Source organism: Myiozetetes cayanensis, unplaced genomic scaffold (assembly GCF_022539395.1).
Source record: "Myiozetetes cayanensis isolate MyiCay16 unplaced genomic scaffold, myiCay2020 scf2-11, whole genome shotgun sequence".
Classification (NCBI taxonomy): domain Eukaryota; kingdom Metazoa; phylum Chordata; class Aves; order Passeriformes; family Tyrannidae; genus Myiozetetes; species Myiozetetes cayanensis.
In genome coordinates, this window is record NW_026087411.1 from 69,531,563 (window position 1) to 69,549,754 (window position 18,192).

General features: G+C 43.9%; 1 protein-coding gene across 7 annotated transcripts in view; it reads left to right on the forward strand.

Moving 5' to 3' along the window:
• Positions 1-18,192, forward strand: part of SESN1 (sestrin 1) — a 77,554-nt gene extending 59,362 nt beyond the window's left edge. For 4 of the 7 annotated variants that reach the window (XM_050314834.1, XM_050314838.1, XM_050314837.1 and 1 more), the window contains exons 2-10: positions 8,646-8,711; positions 9,600-9,800; positions 10,576-10,758; positions 12,034-12,276; positions 13,587-13,734; positions 14,558-14,670; positions 14,913-15,103; positions 15,324-15,468; positions 17,070-18,192. In XM_050314834.1, coding sequence (XP_050170791.1) covers positions 8,646-8,711; positions 9,600-9,800; positions 10,576-10,758; positions 12,034-12,276; positions 13,587-13,734; positions 14,558-14,670; positions 14,913-15,103; positions 15,324-15,468; positions 17,070-17,156 — 1,377 coding nt within the window. In that variant the 3' untranslated portion in view covers positions 17,157-18,192. Of the gene's footprint in view, positions 1-1,117; positions 1,138-3,177; positions 3,198-8,645; positions 8,712-9,092; positions 9,114-9,599; positions 9,801-10,575; positions 10,759-12,033; positions 12,277-13,586; positions 13,735-14,557; positions 14,671-14,912; positions 15,104-15,323; positions 15,469-17,069 lie in introns of those variants that run through there. The other 3 variants (XM_050314840.1, XM_050314835.1, XM_050314839.1) reach the window with 3 other exon arrangements.

The window sequence follows — 18,192 nt, forward strand, 5'->3', positions numbered from 1 at the left end:
AGCTCTTGAATTAGTGATGTGCAGAACTGCTGCCTTGCATCATGTTCCCCTGACAGCACTGTCCTCAGTGTTTTCTGCACTTTTAGCTGCAAGGCTTGTACACCCATAACAGGAACAGCCTGTGAGCAATTTTTCAGTGTTCAGTTTTACATTTAACAGAAGTGTAAAGTTCGGCGGCATGGAATTTCCCTGCTTGGTTGTTGGCTAGCTTGGTAGGGCTCAAAACCGAGCAGCCTGAATTGTAGGCAGAATCCTTCTTCCTCCAGGTAGTTATGTTCGGGGGTTCAGAGCTGTCCTGGCCCCACTGTCATCAAAACTTCGACAGAAGTTATCCTCTTGGGGTCTATCATATTTTATTTTAATTCAAAATATTTGAAGGAAAATGATTTAACAGAATGTAACGTTATAAATCTTATATTGCTGTGGAAGAAGAAGAAAAAAAATCACGTGGGCCTGCTCAGAGACTTGTTTCTTTTGAAATAATGGATTCCATAAAGTTGCAGACCAAAAGAAGTGGGAGATGCGAGGCATCTGGCGGAGTTTACAGCCCTGGGGGGTCGGCAGGCGCAGCACAGCCTCCTGCAAACAAAGGCCGAGTGTTTTGCTGATGCGATTGCAAAACATATGTTTGCCCAGGACTGTTATGATCTTGGGAATAGGCAGGAGGCCAGATTTCTGCAGCAGCAGCAGCAGCAGGCACTTAGTCACACAAATATCTGCAAAATGTGAACCTCCTGCGATTTCTCGGTTTAAAAGCCGTAATTATTTCGTTGCTTAAAGAGAAGGTAGAAACTCTTGCATAAGGAACTGGGGAGGTGGGGGGAAATGCATTGCCCAAAGAGCGCCTCTGTGCCGGGGAGGAGAGCGAAGCGGAGCCGAGCGGGCCGGCGCTCGGGGCACCCCTGCGGGGCCGGGGTGGGCTGGGGGCCGCTGCCTCCTATCCCCCTGCCCGGGGCGTTCGCTGGCATTGCCGGGGAGCGGCTGGTGCCGGGCGGCCGCTCCGCCCCTGCCGGGCCGGGCGGGGGGCGGGCCGGGCTCGGGGCCGCCCCGGCGCGGCGGGGCCGCGGCAGAGCCGCAGCGGGGCCGCAGAGCATCGAGCCCGGCCCGAGCCCCGCAGCGCCGGGCCGCCAGCACCAGGTACTCCCGGGGGGCGAGGGGCAGGGGGTGTCCCCACGCCTACTCCCCGCGGGGCTGCATCTCCCCAGGGGCGGGGGTCTCGTTGCCCGGGCGCATCCCCCGGAGAAATCCCTGCTGGAGGGATGGGCTCAGCCGCGGGGCCGGGAAGGCAGGAGCAGCGCTGCTCTGCGGGCGCCCCTCTGGGAGGGTGTCGTTCGCGGGTCGCAGGTCTGGCTAGCTGCGGGATAACCAGCTGCAGCCTGCGGTGACTATGCGGATCCTGTCGTTATCCTGCCCATCGCCCCTGGTCTCAAAAGGGCTGTGTACCGATGTGTGTGTGGTGGCTGGGTGTCTCCTCTGGGTTCTCAGGCTCACCCAGGTGGTTTTATGCCTCGGAATTGCCCGGTATTTATTTCGTTCTTGCATAGACTTGGATTATCCTTTCGTAAGAGTAAGGCTGGTCCTTGCAGTGCTGATGGAGGAGAGCTTGCTGTAATTGTAAACAAGTGCAAGTCCAGAGCATTATTTTGGGCAGGAATGAACCTGCTGATTTAGATCTCTCTTGTAAATTTCTTAGTGTCACCACGTTAAGATTTTTTCTTTTAAAGGAAATTTTTGAATCCTCAAAACCGCTTCAGATTGCCATAGAACTTGTTTTGAATTTTTCTGGTTTGCAGTGATCTAGTAACTTGTTGGTACATATGGATATATACGTGGATATATGCTTTGCTTTGGCATAATCCATCAGTACCATCTATGTAATGCAAATGCGAAGTATCACATTTAAACTTGTTTCCTCCTGTGTCACCAATTTATTGGTATTTAAGCAGTGTTTACAGCAGGAAAATTGCAGCCATTCATTCCAAATCCTTTGCTCTTTACTGCTTTCTGTTACATGGTACACATTACAGAAGTGCCAGATAGAAGAGCTGGGCACTAATCAGTGAAATTCAGCCTCAGTTTCAGTGAGCTCATATCAAAAGTAAATTGGGTTGTGGATTCTAGGCAGCTGTGTCACAAAACCACTTTAGGAAGAGCTATTACTAAGGAAGAGTAGGTAGCACTTGGATGCCTTGAGACTACTCCAGTTGGACCTGTTCATACTACTCAGACCTAGAAGATGACCAGAGAAGAGGTGTTAGAGCTGGAGAGTCGTCTGGGCTTTGCTTTTATTCCTCCCATTGTGAACAAGGTGTGTGACCTTGGGGACACGCTCCCTTGCCTTGATTTCTGTCTTGAGTCAAGTCATATAAACTAAAAGGGGATGTTTTTAAAATCAGATATTTCAAAGGACTTGGAGGCATTCAGAGAAAGTACACTTACTGATACTGAAATTAATGTAGTTTAAGTCTTTAAATTCATATAGGAATGATATATTCTGTATGAAATAGAAACAGTTCAGCATTTGCCATGCTCTAATTCCAGTGAAGAGTGGTAGGTCTGTGGAACAAAGTGCTTTGTGACAGAGGGGAAGTAGTTGTTCTCAGTTCTTTAAATCTGTACAAGTGGAGACATGTCTGGTGCTTCAGCTGAACGACAGTCTGAGATGCCCAGCAAATGGATCCACTGCAAAAATTTAGAGTACGTGAGCATTTCTGGGGTAATGTTTTCCCTGTCAGTATAATGTGAATCAAGGTTTGTTTGAGAAAACCACAACAATTGCAGCTACTTCAGGATTAGGTAAATGAATACAATAGGAAAAACTGCCAGTTCTGCATAGCCCCACATTTAGAAAAGGTGTAAGATTTGTGGGGTGTTTTGTGTGTTTGTAGGAGAAGAAACATATTTAATCACTTCTCTTTGTTTCTTAATCCCTTCCTTTCCCAAAGCTCTCCATCTGATATGAAACTACAGCATTTACTGCATTTTGCAGAACTGAAAATACAGCTTTTAGGATAAGTATGTATCAGCTTGGTGACAACTTGTCCTGTGGGGCCAGTTGTGCCAGTCCTTGTCGTTAAGGTCCTAAACAAGGAAACTCCAGTGAGGTTTTGCTGTCAGTGACCCTTAAAGGGGAAGTAGGAACCAGACACAGTGAGTGAAGCAGCGGCAGCAGCAGCAGCATGAAGCCTCTTAGGCTGGTAAGTGCCAAAGTCTCTCTTGGAAATGCAACACAGCCTTCTTGGACCACTTAGATGCTTAGGGGCATTTCATCCTATAAGCTTATAAAGGCCTAAATGGGTCTTTTTAATGCCCATGCCTCAAATCCATTTTGTAGTATACTAAGCTGAATTTTCAGCACTGGCATGTTGGAGGAATTAATTCTATTAGGAGATTGTGTTGAAGAGTTTTTAACCCACGGCTCGTTGTGCCTTTCTGAACTCTAAACTTTTTTAGGAATGCACATAGATTATATAAAATGGTGACTGGTTTTCTAGGAAAATGTTACCTCAAAAAAAATAATTTCAAACTCATTTCCTTTCTCTGTTTCCTTACTTTAAATTGTTTTATATTGTATTATGGGATATGATTTTTATGTAATTTTGTTTGAATCTAGGAGCTTTTAGTGCTTAATCAGGACACAGATGATTCAGATAAAAATGTTAATCCAAATTTAGTGAAGTAAATTGATAATTACAATTTTATTTTGCCTCTGGCTTGTCTATGATAAAATGTTCTCTTTGCCATTTAGATAAGACCTAAATAAGTATGTAAATAAGTCTCCCTGCGAGATATAACATTTGATAGTGGTACTGACTGTAATTGAGGGGAGCAAAATGACTCACTGTGCTAACACTAGGGAAGCAGTCTGAGCGTTGTGGGTCACAGCTAGTGCTCAGCTCATGAACCCTGAATGACTGAAAATTATCAGTTTGGTAACAGTACCCAAACTCATCAGACAAACTATCATTGAGTTTTGGGAGAGGTTTTGTGGTAAGAGACAGACCTCTAGCTGCAAGGAGCCAGCAGTGAGGGAGCAACAGGATTGCTGAAAAAGCATTTAGGAACACTGTGAAAGAAGAACTGCAGCTAAGGTTTGATAGCTGTTCCTGTTCCAGGGGCCTTGTGACTTGGCTCGTAGCTTAGCTCTGCTTCAGGTGAAGAAGCAGAAGGTGCTTTTCTAGGTGAAATTTCTGATACCTGATGTCTGTTTAGACTGTGACTTTTTATTTTCTTCACTTACATTTTTAAGAGACTCAGAGCCAAAGCAGATGATGTTCTGTTACTAGCAGAGGTGATATGTGTTGTACTTTTAAATATTTATAAACCTCTTCTACGCATCTGCTGTTTGATTTTCTATCTCAAGCTTTGATTTAAATTTGACAGGAATGCTGTTCCTGTCAAGACACTAAAAAAAGTTACCTAAAAGGTGGACTCGACTGACAGTCGTAAGATATAGAAAAGCTGTCAGTTGTGTGAGCTTATATGTGTTGGAGGCTTTAGAGTGGTCTTTGAGCATGCAATACAGATTTTTGGTCTGGTTGTCCTTCTAGAGTTGAGTGTGCTAAGTAGGCCAGACTGGTGAAAGAGAATGGTAACTGGGAAGTATATAATTAAGTTTGCAGACTTGTCTCATTAACTTTTCTGTCTCAGTCTGAAGAGCTGTTTCTTGGTGTGAATTTGCATAAAACATTTCCTGGCTGAGAAGTCTCTGAAAAGGCACAGAGTCTTGATGGTTACAGCTCCCTGTGACTGGAACTCAAGCCACCAGTCTTCTGTAGCAGTTTCTGATAACATATGTAGCTTTTTTGTTTCTCAGATTTTTGTTTCTCAGGTTTTTGTTTTTTGTTTTTTTCCCTTCAGTGGGAGATAATACACTTGCCCTACCTCACAGGAATCTTGCATTCTCTAAATACATGAGATGAGTTGCTCAGATGATACGGTGGTGATGAGGGAATGATGATGAACTGTTTATCAGGTTCCTGTTGAACATAGTTCCCATAGAAATAATAATAGTGGCTGTAGAGAAATACAAGTTACCTTACATAAGGGGAAAGAGGAGGCTTTTCTGGGATTTCCACGGTTGTCTCTGCCAACATAGCAATACAGCATTTATGTGGCAGGTGAGCAGTGGAGTGGATTGGCACCAGGCAAGGCCCACCTCCCTCCATTAGCTTGAGTTTCTGGGTGTTGGGAATGAAATCTGTTCCACCCTGGGTCCTCAGCTTTGCAGACACCTGAGTTTTATGGTCTGGCTTTGAAGACGGAGTGCCTCTGATGCAGCAGCATCATTATTATTTATTATTATTGTTATTATTATTTATTTGCACCTAAAGCCTCAGTTGTGGTTGGCTTTCTGCTGAGCATGGAGCTGTATTCAGCTGCAGAGTTTCTAGACCAAATGAAAGTGGTGTGGTGAGGTTGACAAACAGGAGGAAAGGAGCTGGGAGAAGTTTGATGCCGAGAACACATCACTAAGTAGGTCACTTTGGTTTGCAACTCAGTGGTCTGGAATTGTATGAAAGTTGCTTATACTTTTGTAATAACCAAAATAATTATAGTTTTTTTTCCAACTGCTGCTCGTCCTGGCCGTGACTGCATTACCAAGGGCTTGTTGGTGCTCTGGGTGAGGTGGTGCTTTAGGAGGAAGGTGCAGGAGAGAGATGTGGTGTTTCTGGTCAGGATGCAGGTCTTGCCTTTGAAAGGGAAGGAGATTGGTGCTCCTTAAGTGTATTTGGAAGATGGAGGCTTAGTGAAGAGCATAGAAATATGTTAAAAATGAAGGGAAGATTCTCTAGGACTGTTTTGAGAATTATTATTGTGTTATCTAGATAGTATTTGAAATGTTGATATAGTGGGAGCACCCCAAGATGCCTGCTATTTCTGAAGTACTAGGAGAACTTTATTAAATGATGCTTCTGAGAAAGAGGGGAAGGCAGTATAAAAGGTTTACCATAGCTTTTAACTGAAGAATAAAAGTTTTCAAAAGACTTCTAAACGTGTCATATTTTACACAAGTGTCATGGCTGTGTTAAGCATGCACCTCATGACAAGCTGCTTCTGTTCTCAGCACCCGCTGGGAGAAACCCCCCTTTTGCAGATGGGAAACAGGGTCATCTTCACAAACCCTTTGCGACTTCTCTGTCAGAGTAGAGACTTGAACCCAGGCTTCCCAAGGACTGGGTTGGTGCCATGATATCGGGGGGATGATGCCTCTCCTCAGTGAAAACAAAGCAACTTATTTAATCCTTAAAAAACCTCTTAAGTCACTTTGCAGAGAGTGTTTGGCGAGTTAAGTAATGCGTAACCTGTTATGTGCAGTGTAATCGTCAGTTTGACCTCTGCTTTAAAAAACTGAAGTGTGTTGACAGTGATGTATTTTATATTGCCAGGCAGAATATGTTAGCAGCCTGCTCATCTCAGGTTCTTAAATTTTGGGGTTTTTTTCTTCCTCTTACTGTTCTGGGAAAGACTGAAACATAGTTGTTCAAGAACTAAACTTCAAGGTATTTTTCTTGGAGTGCTTGATTTGGCAGACACCTGCAGACATCGGCTAAATGAAATGCTGCTTACAGGCTGCTAATTTAAATGATGCTTACAAGGTTTTTTTGCTTGCTGTCATTTGGATGTAAGACGTTTCTCTAATTTGCTAGTGCAGTTGTAGCTGAAATAAGAAGCTCTGCTAGAGCTTTGAGGAGAGGTGGCAATAAATTCCATCCTACAAGTGACACTATCTTGGCTGACAGGGAAAATTTGCTTGGGAATGTTGGGACCCTCAGCAGAAAAAAGCTGTATTGCAGAGATAAAGTGAAAAGACTACTAGTAGAGAGCTGCCCTTTGATCTTACTTCATCCAAATAAGACTTGAGAAATTAAGGCATCTGACTTAGGATTTAAGGAGACTGTGAGAGTCTGAAGAGTTTGATGGTTGCCACTTAGACCTGTACTGATTTTTTCCTGGCTCTGAAGCTGGTTTTTAATCTTAGGGGAAAGTTCAGGGAAAGAGTAACTGATTAATAAAATTGCTTTCGTACAGTGAACTCATGCAAATAGAAACCTCAGCTAAAGACAGAAAGAGTGCAGAAGTGAGTGCAACCAGTATCTCATGTTTATAACAGCCTTTATCTATGTGGGGAAAACATAGCAAAGTTTAAAACTGCATTTGGCAGGAAGTTTTGGGGGCTTCATCTGCGCTTTGAGGCCTAAACCAGCTGAAGATGCCCCTCTGCTCTGTGTGGCCTGAACTGGCTCAGTACACAGTATTTATTCATCGAAATCCAGTTGAGAACCTGGATGGAGTTGGTATCATCACAAAATGGATGGTTTGGGCTATGGAATGGAGGACAATGGATGTGTTCTGAAAGATGACTGAGAAAGATGGAACAGATAAGGAGCCCAAACCATTAGTTTATGTATAGCCTAGTGTTCAGCACTCAGCTCCAGCCTTTGCATTTATCCCAGGCCTCCCTCCATCTGTAAGAGTGCCATGTCATCAGCTGCCCTGCAGGGAGCTGGTCTGGGAGGCAGGGCTCCCATCTTTCCTGGGGAAGCCAAGCTGCTTGCTGGGGAGTAATCCCCTCAGGAGAGCTGGTTTGCAGCCAGTGCTGCACACATTGCGGAGGGAGCCTCTGCAGCGATGGTGAGGTGGGCATGTGTGAATGTGTGAGGGAAGGCCATATCTTGCTTTGGTACATGCCCCCTGGACTCTGCTGTGCCTTCTCTGAGGGCTGCTCTGTTCCAAACGCAGAGACCACCCTTTGAACTATGGCTCCCACCCTTCCAAAGGGAATGGTGTAACAGGCAGGGCACAAATGCATCCAAATCTTTTAGGCATTTGCTCCTTGGCTGCACAAAGGGCCCACAGTGCTGTAGGCCCATCAGAAACCTTCATCTAGCTGAGGGAGGGACAAGGAATGAACTTCCAGGGGGGTATCTGACCTCCCCCTTACCTGCAAGGTAACATGTCCACAGAAGTGTGTGCAAGGACGTGGCTGCTGCTGATCTGATCGAGCGAAATCCCCTCCCTCCTTCCCTCCAAATGTGAATAGCTTTTTATCCTGTCTTGAAAAGAAAGCAGATGCAAATGTAGATCAGGTACTTTCAGCAGTTTAAGTGCTCTTTGAGGTTGGGAAAAAGAAATCTGATTAGGGTTACAGCTGTTTCATTTCCTGACAGATGCACAGAGTGTTGTGTGCTGGCGTACTGCGGATGTGCACACACACAGCAGCCTCGTTTTGTATCAGTGGCATAACCACACAGCAGCCGGCATGTTCTGAACTCCTTGTCCTGGACACCCTGCCAAAATATGCTTTATGCAGAATTTTCTGTGAACCAGGCTGTAGTGTGTTTGTGTGTGCATGTGCATATAAATTTGTGTGTATTTTCTTCACTTGACTGGGCCTTTGTTGTTGAACTTTTTGTTGCTGGAGTGGGGCGGTGGGCTGTAAACAAGCACAGCTAATTATAAAGCACTTGTTTAAAAAAATGATTTGCATTTGTACAAACAGTACTAGTAAAAGTGCCTGTGTAAAAATACCACAAGTACCCAAATAAGCCCAGCACTGAATGCAGAACTCTCCTCTGTCTTGCAACCACAGCTAAAAAGCTGTTTATAACTAAATGCTGAGGTGGTGTAATTTTCTCTTCTAGGAACTTGGAATAAGAATTCCTAGACCACTGGGACACGGACCAAGCAGATTCATCCCTGAGAAGGAGGTGTGGTAGTATTTTCAAGTACATAGTGAACTTTATGCTTTTAAGGAACATCCGTTCAGTAGTAGGGCACATTTGCTTTCAAGACAGCTGCTGAGCTGCAAAACATTTTCAGTAGTGATCACATTCAGTCCTGGGGAGACTTTGGCCACAGTTCTAGAACAGTGAGAGCCTTGGGGAGCTTTGGAATAGTTATGACCCCTCCCATACTGCTATCTAGCATGAGAGAAACCCAATACTGTTTCCTTGTGAATATCCGGATGTAATTTCCTACTGGTCCACAAGGTACCTGCCCCCCTGCTCTGGGATTGCTTTTTCTTGAGCTGCTGCTGCCATTCTGAAGAATCTGAGAAGCTTCAGAGTGTCGTGGCTGAGCATTTCTGGTGCTTCTCTCCTAATTGTCTGGTAAGAGAATTTGGAGCAGAGGAAAAGTTAGTATTATGCCTGTGGTTTTCTAGGAATTTTAGAACCTTAAGTTTCTGTTTGCTTTTATTTCTCTCTCTCGTCATTTTAGCTAGCTTTTTACCTCTTTCCCTCTTTTTTCCATAGTAAAAGTGATTATTCAATTAGATTTTAGTTACAATAAACTAAGTTAGATCAAACTTGGGTGTTCAAGAAAGTGAAGGTGAGACAGTTAAAAATGAGAAGTCAGTGTTGTACTAGAGAAAGACCAAAGCCAAAAGTCTTCTTTTGCTGCTATAACCACTTGTGATCTCCTAAACGAGAGGTATTAAAAGGATGTTATGTGCCTGATGTGCACTAATGCTATTAATAGATTTATAGCATAATTCCTTTCACTTGGAGCCTCTGAGCACTGTGGTAATACATTTATTTACTATTTTAGTGGTGGTACTTGGACAGTGTTGCTCATTGCTCTTTCTTTTCCATCAGACAATTCAAGTGGGAAACGAAGACGCCACGATGCACACGCTGTTTGCAGATTCTTTTGCCACGCTGGGCCGACTGGACAACGTTACCTTGGTGATGGTTTTCCACCCGCAGTATCTTGAAAGCTTTCTAAAAACTCAGCACTATCTGCTGCAAATGGATGGTCCCCTCCCGCTTCATTACCGACACTACATCGGGATAATGGTATGCAGCGAGCAGAAACAGCCACTTTGGCAGCAGTCTCTGGTCTTGCTTAATAGCACTTATTACTGTGTTTTGCAGCTTCTGGCTGGAAAGGCATTTCATCAGGAGCTAAGGGGGAAAAGCAGAGTAGCTTTGTTTGTGTCTGGTTCACAGGTGGTTTCATAAGATCAGCACTTAACATTCATGGTTTTGGGAGGACTGTGAGAAAAAGGGGGAAAAATCTGTTATAAAAATTAGACAACTGTTTGTTATTGGTGTCCTTATCTGCCCATTCAATGATCTTTGCTCGCTGAAGTTGAATTAAAGTTTTGGGCTGCGTCTTAATTTAATGCAGAAAGAATTAGTGTTTGAATAAATGATAATGGGTCTGTCTTGGCTGAAAAGCTACCTGTAGTCTCCCATGCTATATGTGCCCTAAAACCTGCTTTTGCTGATAAAAATTCACCTAGAGACAGCTTCTATCCCCTGGCAAGTATGATGCAGCATGGATTACTTGCTTCAGGACATATAATAAATCCATGCCTGTACTTCCCCTTGGGGAAGTTACACCTGTAGCCAGCTATAGTTATAGTGTGTATGAATGAGGGATATTTATGTTGTGAGAACAATAATCAAAACAAGCTGATGTGTTAATCTCAGATTTTTTTTTTTTACTTCAGCCTTTGATCACTGCAAGTGTTATTCTTGAATATTTTGGGGAAATGATGACCATGTTACTTGTCATAAAGCGCTTTCTGTAATTGTTTTCTGTATCACATTGTGTTTTCCTTTCTAGGCTGCAGCACGACATCAGTGCTCTTACCTTGTTAATCTCCATGTGAATGACTTCCTTCATGTCGGTGGAGACCCCAAATGGTTGAATGGTCTGGAAAATGCACCTCAAAAACTGCAAAATTTAGGAGAACTGAACAAAATGTTGGCTCACCGACCCTGGCTTATCACCAAGGAACATATTGAGGTAGGTCTTTCCTGGAGTAATGTGAATGTACCCTTTTTTACAGTAATGCAATCACAGATTCTTAGGATTTAAGAGCCAGAGTGGGTTAAAGATGTTCTCTATTAGTGACTTTGACTTCAGCACTACATCACTGTGATACAGCCTGATACAGTATCACTTGTGCCCTTGTAAAACTAACGTGATCATAACTGCTCGTAAATGACTAAAATTTAATTTACAGCACATTTGTAATTTGACATTTCAGAGTGTCATGCACCTCCTCAGGTTGTGTGCTTTCAGTAGCTAGAATGCCTGGGTGTTTGAGATGCTGCCAGAGGTTAGGCAGAACATCAGCCACCACTTTTTTGTCTGGGTTGCTGCTGGTTCAAGTGCTGAGTTTTCAGGCTGGGCTGGAGGGAGCAGGCTGGCAGAGCTGCCCAGGGGAGCAGAGGTGGTAGAAAGAAGCCACTTCAGCACCAACAAGCCACCAAGGGGCTGCTCCTCTGAGGGCCACCCAGAGCAGCCAGCTCCGAGGGCACGTACTGCAGTGTGTGTGTGTGGTGTACAGTTTGTGAGCAGCTCTCAAGGCAGGGGCAGGCCTGCCCCGGGCCAAGCCCTGGCTACTGGAGCACCTCCTCTGCTCTCTCTGTGCCCTGAGCGAGGAGGACGTGGGTGCTGGGACTTTCTCGGTGCTGCCTTGCCAGGCGGAGAGGCTATGACAGGTCCTGCTGGGAGGCAGGACGCTGGGCTGTGGGGGAGGGCTTGTGCTCTGCCAGAAGGCCCCAAACCTCCCACACTTTCCTGCCTGAAGGGGAAGTTTGGGGTTTGAAGCTTCTTGTCAAATCTAGAGCATTCCAGCCCCAGGGACAAGATGGAGGGAGCGTGGCCCTGATGCCAGGTTTTTACACAGTTGATCTGCGAGGAGTTGCCAGGGTTTTCTGATGCTGCAAAGACCATTTGAAGAAACATGCAACTGTTGTGGTTGCATCTTCATTTGAGGTGTGAAATTTCAATGGAAGTCAGTCTGGCCTCAATACAAACCACACGGTACAAAAGGGAAACCCAAACTGATTCAATCGGTGAGGACTAGAGAAGGGAGAGAAGTCATCTCCTTTGTGGCTTAACCCTGGCAGGTCACCTGGTAACAGGATACTGAGCACACACTAATGGCAGCGGAGAGTTAGGAAGCAAGATTGGATGTTGGAAAAATAATTTTGCCTGGTAAAGAAGTGTGTTGATCAGCTGCATTAAGGTGAAGGTCTTACGAATGACTTTTGTCTTGCATTATATTTTAAGCAACTTTTGAAGACTGAAGAGAACAGCTGGTCCCTGGCAGAGCTGATCCATGCAGTTGTTCTCCTTACGCACTACCACTCCCTTGCTTCCTTCACGTTTGGCTGTGGGATCAGCCCAGAGATCGACTGTGAAGGGGGTCACACTTTCAGGCCCCCTTCTGTCAGTAACTACTGCATATGTGATATTACTAATGGTTACCACGGGGTGGAGGAAATCCATGCCAGCCCAAATGGAAATAATCCAGTAAGTATCTGTCTGAACAAGCAATCTCTTTCTACAGTAGTAGTTTCTTTGTAAACTTAATACGTGGAGGGTGCCTGTCTCTTTTTGTTCACTGGGAGTGAACGAAATGAACCTAACGAAATGAACCTAAATGAACCTGAACAAATGAACCTAAACCTGCTGGAAAAGTGTATTTAGGAGCAGCTGAAATGACAGTGGTAAGCTGGGGGAAGCTACCAAAGCGAGAGAGATACAATCTCTGTTGTCTTATTTTTTGGATCTCCTGTCATTCTCATAAAGGCAAACTGAGATGATTCCAGGTCTCAACTAGTTCATGATATGTGTCCTGAGCAGCAGTGGCCAGGAATGCTTTTTTCATGGGTGCAGTGGAAAGTTGGCTCTGCCTTTGATTCCAGCCTCTGACTTTGTTGCCTTGAGGTGTCCGTGATGCATCACACAACAGATCATTTCAACAGATCACTCACAGTTTTCTGACTGTCTTTAAACCAGCATTTCCTGCCTGCAGCAGTTATGCTGATCTGTACTTGCCTCCACTTAGTGAAAAGCATGATGTGAACTGCACTTTGGTTTAAGAACAGCCATGAGGGCTTTTTCACTGCAGGGTCCTTGCCGATGACACTTTCCTGCAGCAGTGAGGGTTTAAATGGCATTTAAATTTTGTTTGATGGAGCTTGCTGGCTCTCTCTCTGAAGGAGCAAACTGCAGAAGGCAGAGAGGAAAGGGGCAGAACTGTATAAATTAAAGATAACTTTATTACGCTTTGTGCTGATGGATTTTTACAGGACCGAATGCTGAATTAATAGTCTTGTGGTGTTAAAACAGCTCCTGTGAAATACGATTATCTTGAACTAGCTTTCTTTTGAGGCTTCATTAAATCTGCATTTACACTCACTCTTCCTTTTTCCTTCAGTGTTTCTTCTCTGTGAGCAGAGAAGGGGAAAAATACAGTTGGGTAGTAAATTGTGGTTACTTCCTCTATCAGAATTTCTGTTACAGCTCCTTGTTTTTCAGTTGTTAATTTAGATTAAGTAAGAGAAACTAATTTTAGTGTGCGAACCACTTGTTCAAAATGCTGTTGTTTTTAAATCGTGCTGAAAATTCCAGAGATGTAACTGAGAAGAGATGATGACTAAATTTGAACCATTGGGTCAGTACAGGTTTCTTTCAAAAAATGTTTTCCTTGAAAAGTCCATATTTAAATATGTAAATGAAGGATATCAGTTGCGTTTAAATTTTCTGGCTTGACGATTTCTGCCATCATTGTCAGTTTTTGTTGCGTGAAAATGAAACGTGTTTCTCTTCTTTTTAAGCCTACAGAGTCGGTCTGTGAAGTTGAAGCTCTTATGGAGAAGATGAAGCAGCTACAGGAGTGCAGAGACGAAGAGGAGGCCAGCCAGGAGGAGATGGCTACACGTTTTGAAAGAGAGAAGAGAGAAAGCATGTTCGTGTGTTCTTCAGGTAGAACAGATGCAGAGTGTATATATCTTTATTTAGGCTTTCTCAGACTATTTGAAGAAATACTCACCACTGCAAAAGGGAGGAAAAAAAAGTGTTATTAGATGTCTCAGAAACATTACCATTTCTCTGAAAGGATCAAGATTAGGGATGCGTTGTTTTCTTCCAGAACACTTTAAAAGCAAAGTAGTGCCAAAATTTGTGGCTTCTCTCAAACACACCATAGCAATATTATGTTTAATAAAAATCTCCAGTGGAAATGCAATCTCTCTTTTCAGAGATTTGAAAGTTTCACAAGAGATTTAAGCATCTCACAAGACACTGTAAAAAAGGCCTTAACACACTTTGCTGTTTAAGTGTATGAAATGTTGCTTTCAGGTGACTGAGAGACAATACCTAACCTCTTAAAGGTTTGAGGTTGTCATGGACTCTTCAGCAGCTTCATCTGGAAGTCTCAGAAGTCTCTTTTTTAAGAAGCTCTCTGTTCCAAAACAGGTTTTCCCCTAACATTTTTATAGACCCCTTGAGTTAGGAGGGAAGTGTCCCCTAGACTTAGGGGACAGGGTGAAGACTGGGGCACAAAAGAAGGGAGAAAAAGATGTTTGTCTGTTAGAAAGAATCTGAGTGTTTCTCATGGAGTTGCCTCTGAACACCACAGCTGCAGTAACACCGAGCTGTGCCAAAGAACTCTTCATACGGGTAGTCCAGTGAAACTCTGTGTTTGTTTAAAAAGCACAGAGGCTCCCATTCTTCTGCAAGAGTTCTGCTAGGAGACTTCCAATTTGTTCTTACCAAAATTGTGTGAATTTCTGTTTGATATTAACAGAAGATGAAGAATCTGCAGCAACAAGAGATGTGTCTCGTCACTTTGAGGATACCAGCTATGGTTACAAAGACTTCTCCAGACACGGAATGCATGTGCCCACCTTTCGTGTTCAGGTAACAAGGACAGGGGCTGCTGTTGGGAGGCTTAGTGCACAGTCTGTTTGTTGTGCCCAATACCAGACAGGGAAATCACTGTGCTGTCACTTACTGCCCTGTGGATGAGGCCTAAAGCCAGCAAATGAACAACCCCCACCTCCCAGTGGATTATCTGCTCTGAGATCAATTACATTAAAGCATTGGGTCTTCACAAGTTCATTTCTGACATTCTCCATTCTGCATTTTTTACTTATTCTAAGGATTATTCCTGGGAAGACCATGGCTATTCCTTGGTTAATCGTCTTTATCCAGATGTGGGACAGCTACTTGATGAGAAGTTTCATATTGCTTATAATCTGACTTACAACACAATGGCCATGCACAAAGATGTGGATACCTCAATGCTAAGACGAGCTATTTGGAACTATATTCATTGTATGTTTGGAATAAGGTCAGTTTTACTCTTTTTGTTCTAAATGCGTTAGTTTTTCTTTCTCAGATGGAAGCAGAGCTGTTATTTAAGCAAACGTGTGTATTTTTTAAACATATTTGTGTTTATGGGGAAGGTACAAATGACTCAGTAACTTATTTTGCCATAGGAACTTAGAAACAATGCAAGTGAAATAACTGCTTCTTGAAAATGAAAGTGTTTTTCTTTCAATTCCGAACAGATACGATGATTATGACTATGGTGAAATTAATCAGTTGTTGGACCGCAGCTTTAAAGTTTACATCAAGACTGTGGTTTGCACTCCTGAAAAGACCACAAAAAGAATGTATGATAGCTTCTGGAGGCAGTTTGAACACTCTGAGAAGGTACAGTTTGCGTGCATGCTGAGGGACAAGACACGGGCCCCTGATGGGTGCCACCCTGACAGCCACAGCTACCCACCTAGCACTTAAGCTCTAGCTGGTGTTACTGGAATTCTGCTCACACTCATTAAATTCATTAGGAAGCGTAGTATTCCCAGGCTGAAATACTTTCCCATTTCCTACTGCATGTTTGCTAGCTAACAGCTGACATGGACTGTGCAAGCTCTGAGCAGTATGGGGGGGTTAGACACGTTAATCCTACAGCTTCACCTCAACTGCAGTTGGTACTGCTTGTATCCCAGAGAGGCAGGGAAGTGATGTGAGATCCATCCCTCCCCTGGCCTCAGACTCAGAGCAGCTGCAGGCTTGCCCAGGGTCTGTGCAGTCCCCTGGTCCTTTAACCATGGGTGGCCCCAAAGCAGTTCCTTTATGGTAAAGCCTGAAGCTCTGCTACTGGGTTATAGTCTGAATTGCACCCCTCAGTCATATTTCTTGCTGTTAACTCTCAGATATTTGCTCCATCAAGTGTACATTCTCCAGTTTTGATTTGGAAAAATATTCCTCACTTAAAATCAGTGCTGAAACATAAAGATGCCTGAATCATTAGTGTTCAAATCATCAAAGGCTCCAGTTCTTGCTAAACCCCCTAAAACAGGGTCATAACTACAGTGATTTAATAATGTTCAAGTAAAACACTACCTGTGTTTTGGTTAGACTAACTGATAGACAAGCTTTTCAAGAACACAAATCCTTCTTTAAAGCCCAAAACTTTGCGTCTCCGTAGCCATCAAAATCCAAATGATCGTGTGTGTACGTGTCACTGAACGCAGTCACCAACCATCCTCAGGGAAATCATGCAAATGAAACCACACACAGCCCTCACATGCTGGAGCAAACTCAAAGCCACCTGCTGTCAGTGAGAAAATACTTTTCTCGCCCTCCCCCACGCAGTTTCTGATCTCATCCTCAAAGAAAAACATTAAAGACATTGAGGAGAAGAGCAGGGGAACACTCCGGTAGCTACTGAACACCTGTGTCTCAGTAAAGACAGCAGTTTTGTGGCACTTTAGAGTTTTTCTTGTGCCTCACCTTGGCGAACCGCTCCACATTGTTCAGGTGATAACTACCTGTGTGTTTCCGCAGGGGAAAACGACCTTATCAGCTCTGCCTTTGCTAACACCCCGCTCTGCTCCGCAGGTACCAGCTGCCCTTTTGCCTTTAATCAATTAACCTCACTAAGCTAAATTTGAACAAGCAGTGCAGATTCTGCTGCTGCTGAAGAAGGGCTTGTGTGCTTGAGAGCTTGTCTGTTTTTTCCCAGCTAAACCAGCTGGTCTACTAAAGGGTGACTGCCTCTTCCTGGGAGCACGGCCCTGCTCAGGTGCACGTGTGTCCCCCTGCTGTGCGATGTCACTTGCTCTGTCCCCAGGGAGCTACATGGGGAGAACTGATGGTCTGGGTGGCTCACACAGGCAGTGCTCCCCTGCTGCTGCTGCTGCTGCTGCTGCGAGCACTGACACGAAAACCACAGCCCTGCAGGCTTCCTGTTGCTGCAGCACGTCATTGTGAGCACACCACTAAAGCCTGACTTCTCTTTCCTGAAGGTCCATGTAAATTTGCTTCTGGTAGAAGCTCGGATGCAAGCCGAACTACTTTATGCTCTGAGAGCTATTACTCGCTATATGACCTGATGTCTCCGGCTGCCTGTCGACGTTGGAATGTTCTGCAGCTGCAGTGTGGCAGAGGAAGATACGAAGCCTCAGGACCAACAGTAGCTATAAGTTAAGATGCCCATTGTGCCATAACTCCTTTAGTTTCAGCTATTTCCGTGTTTGGAATATCGTTGCTGCCACTCGGCAGTGAATGCTTGGCAGTTGAAAAGACAGGGTTGTGCGGAAAGTGCTGCCTGCTCATGGTATTTTGGCTTTAGACAGTACGGGACATTCTATGAACTTGTGGCAATATAGCAAACTATAGATATATAGATCTTGTGTTAAGGCAAATACTGCGGGAGTTGGAGCGCGAAAAGAAGTGGGACTTGATGACATTTGCTTTCCCTACAAGAATAATTTTAGAAAATCTTGATGCTGCTATTTGTGCAGGTGGAGTGAACAGACTCAGGCTGTTCCAGTTAAGCTAGAAGTGAAAGTGAGCACTGCTATTGTCTGAGCCTTTACTGTGTGTGGTTTCAAAAATGCCTTGTTATTTAGATTCCCTTTTTAATCAGAACTAAACCTCTCTGTCCACACTGATAATCTGAAAGATAGCAGTCAATTTTCTCAACTAGTTTAGCCTTAAAATGCTACAGGACGTTTGTTCAGCATTATTTTGTGAGCTCCAAAGTGCAATGGTCTTCCTATGGAAAAAAGGGGACTGGAGTCCTCAGAGTTTTTTAGAGATCTACCTACGCAAAGTGTCGAGTAGCTTCTTGTCCTCTTTTTCACAAATGAACCAGGAAGGAGATAGGACAAGGTGTGGGAATGTTGTTCTAGACTGCCAAACAGTCCTACTGTATTACATGCCCAACGCTGGTCTTACTGATTTTTGCAGTTGCTTAAATAACTAGGCTAAAAACCATCTATTTTTAGTAAATCAAAACGTGATTAAAATGCTGACGTTTAATATACAGTGGTTTTGGAGAACACATGAGTACTTTTGTATGAGTGTGAATTGCTTTTTAAATTTGTCAGTATTACTGGTATTTTTGAAATAAAGGTAACAACTTTT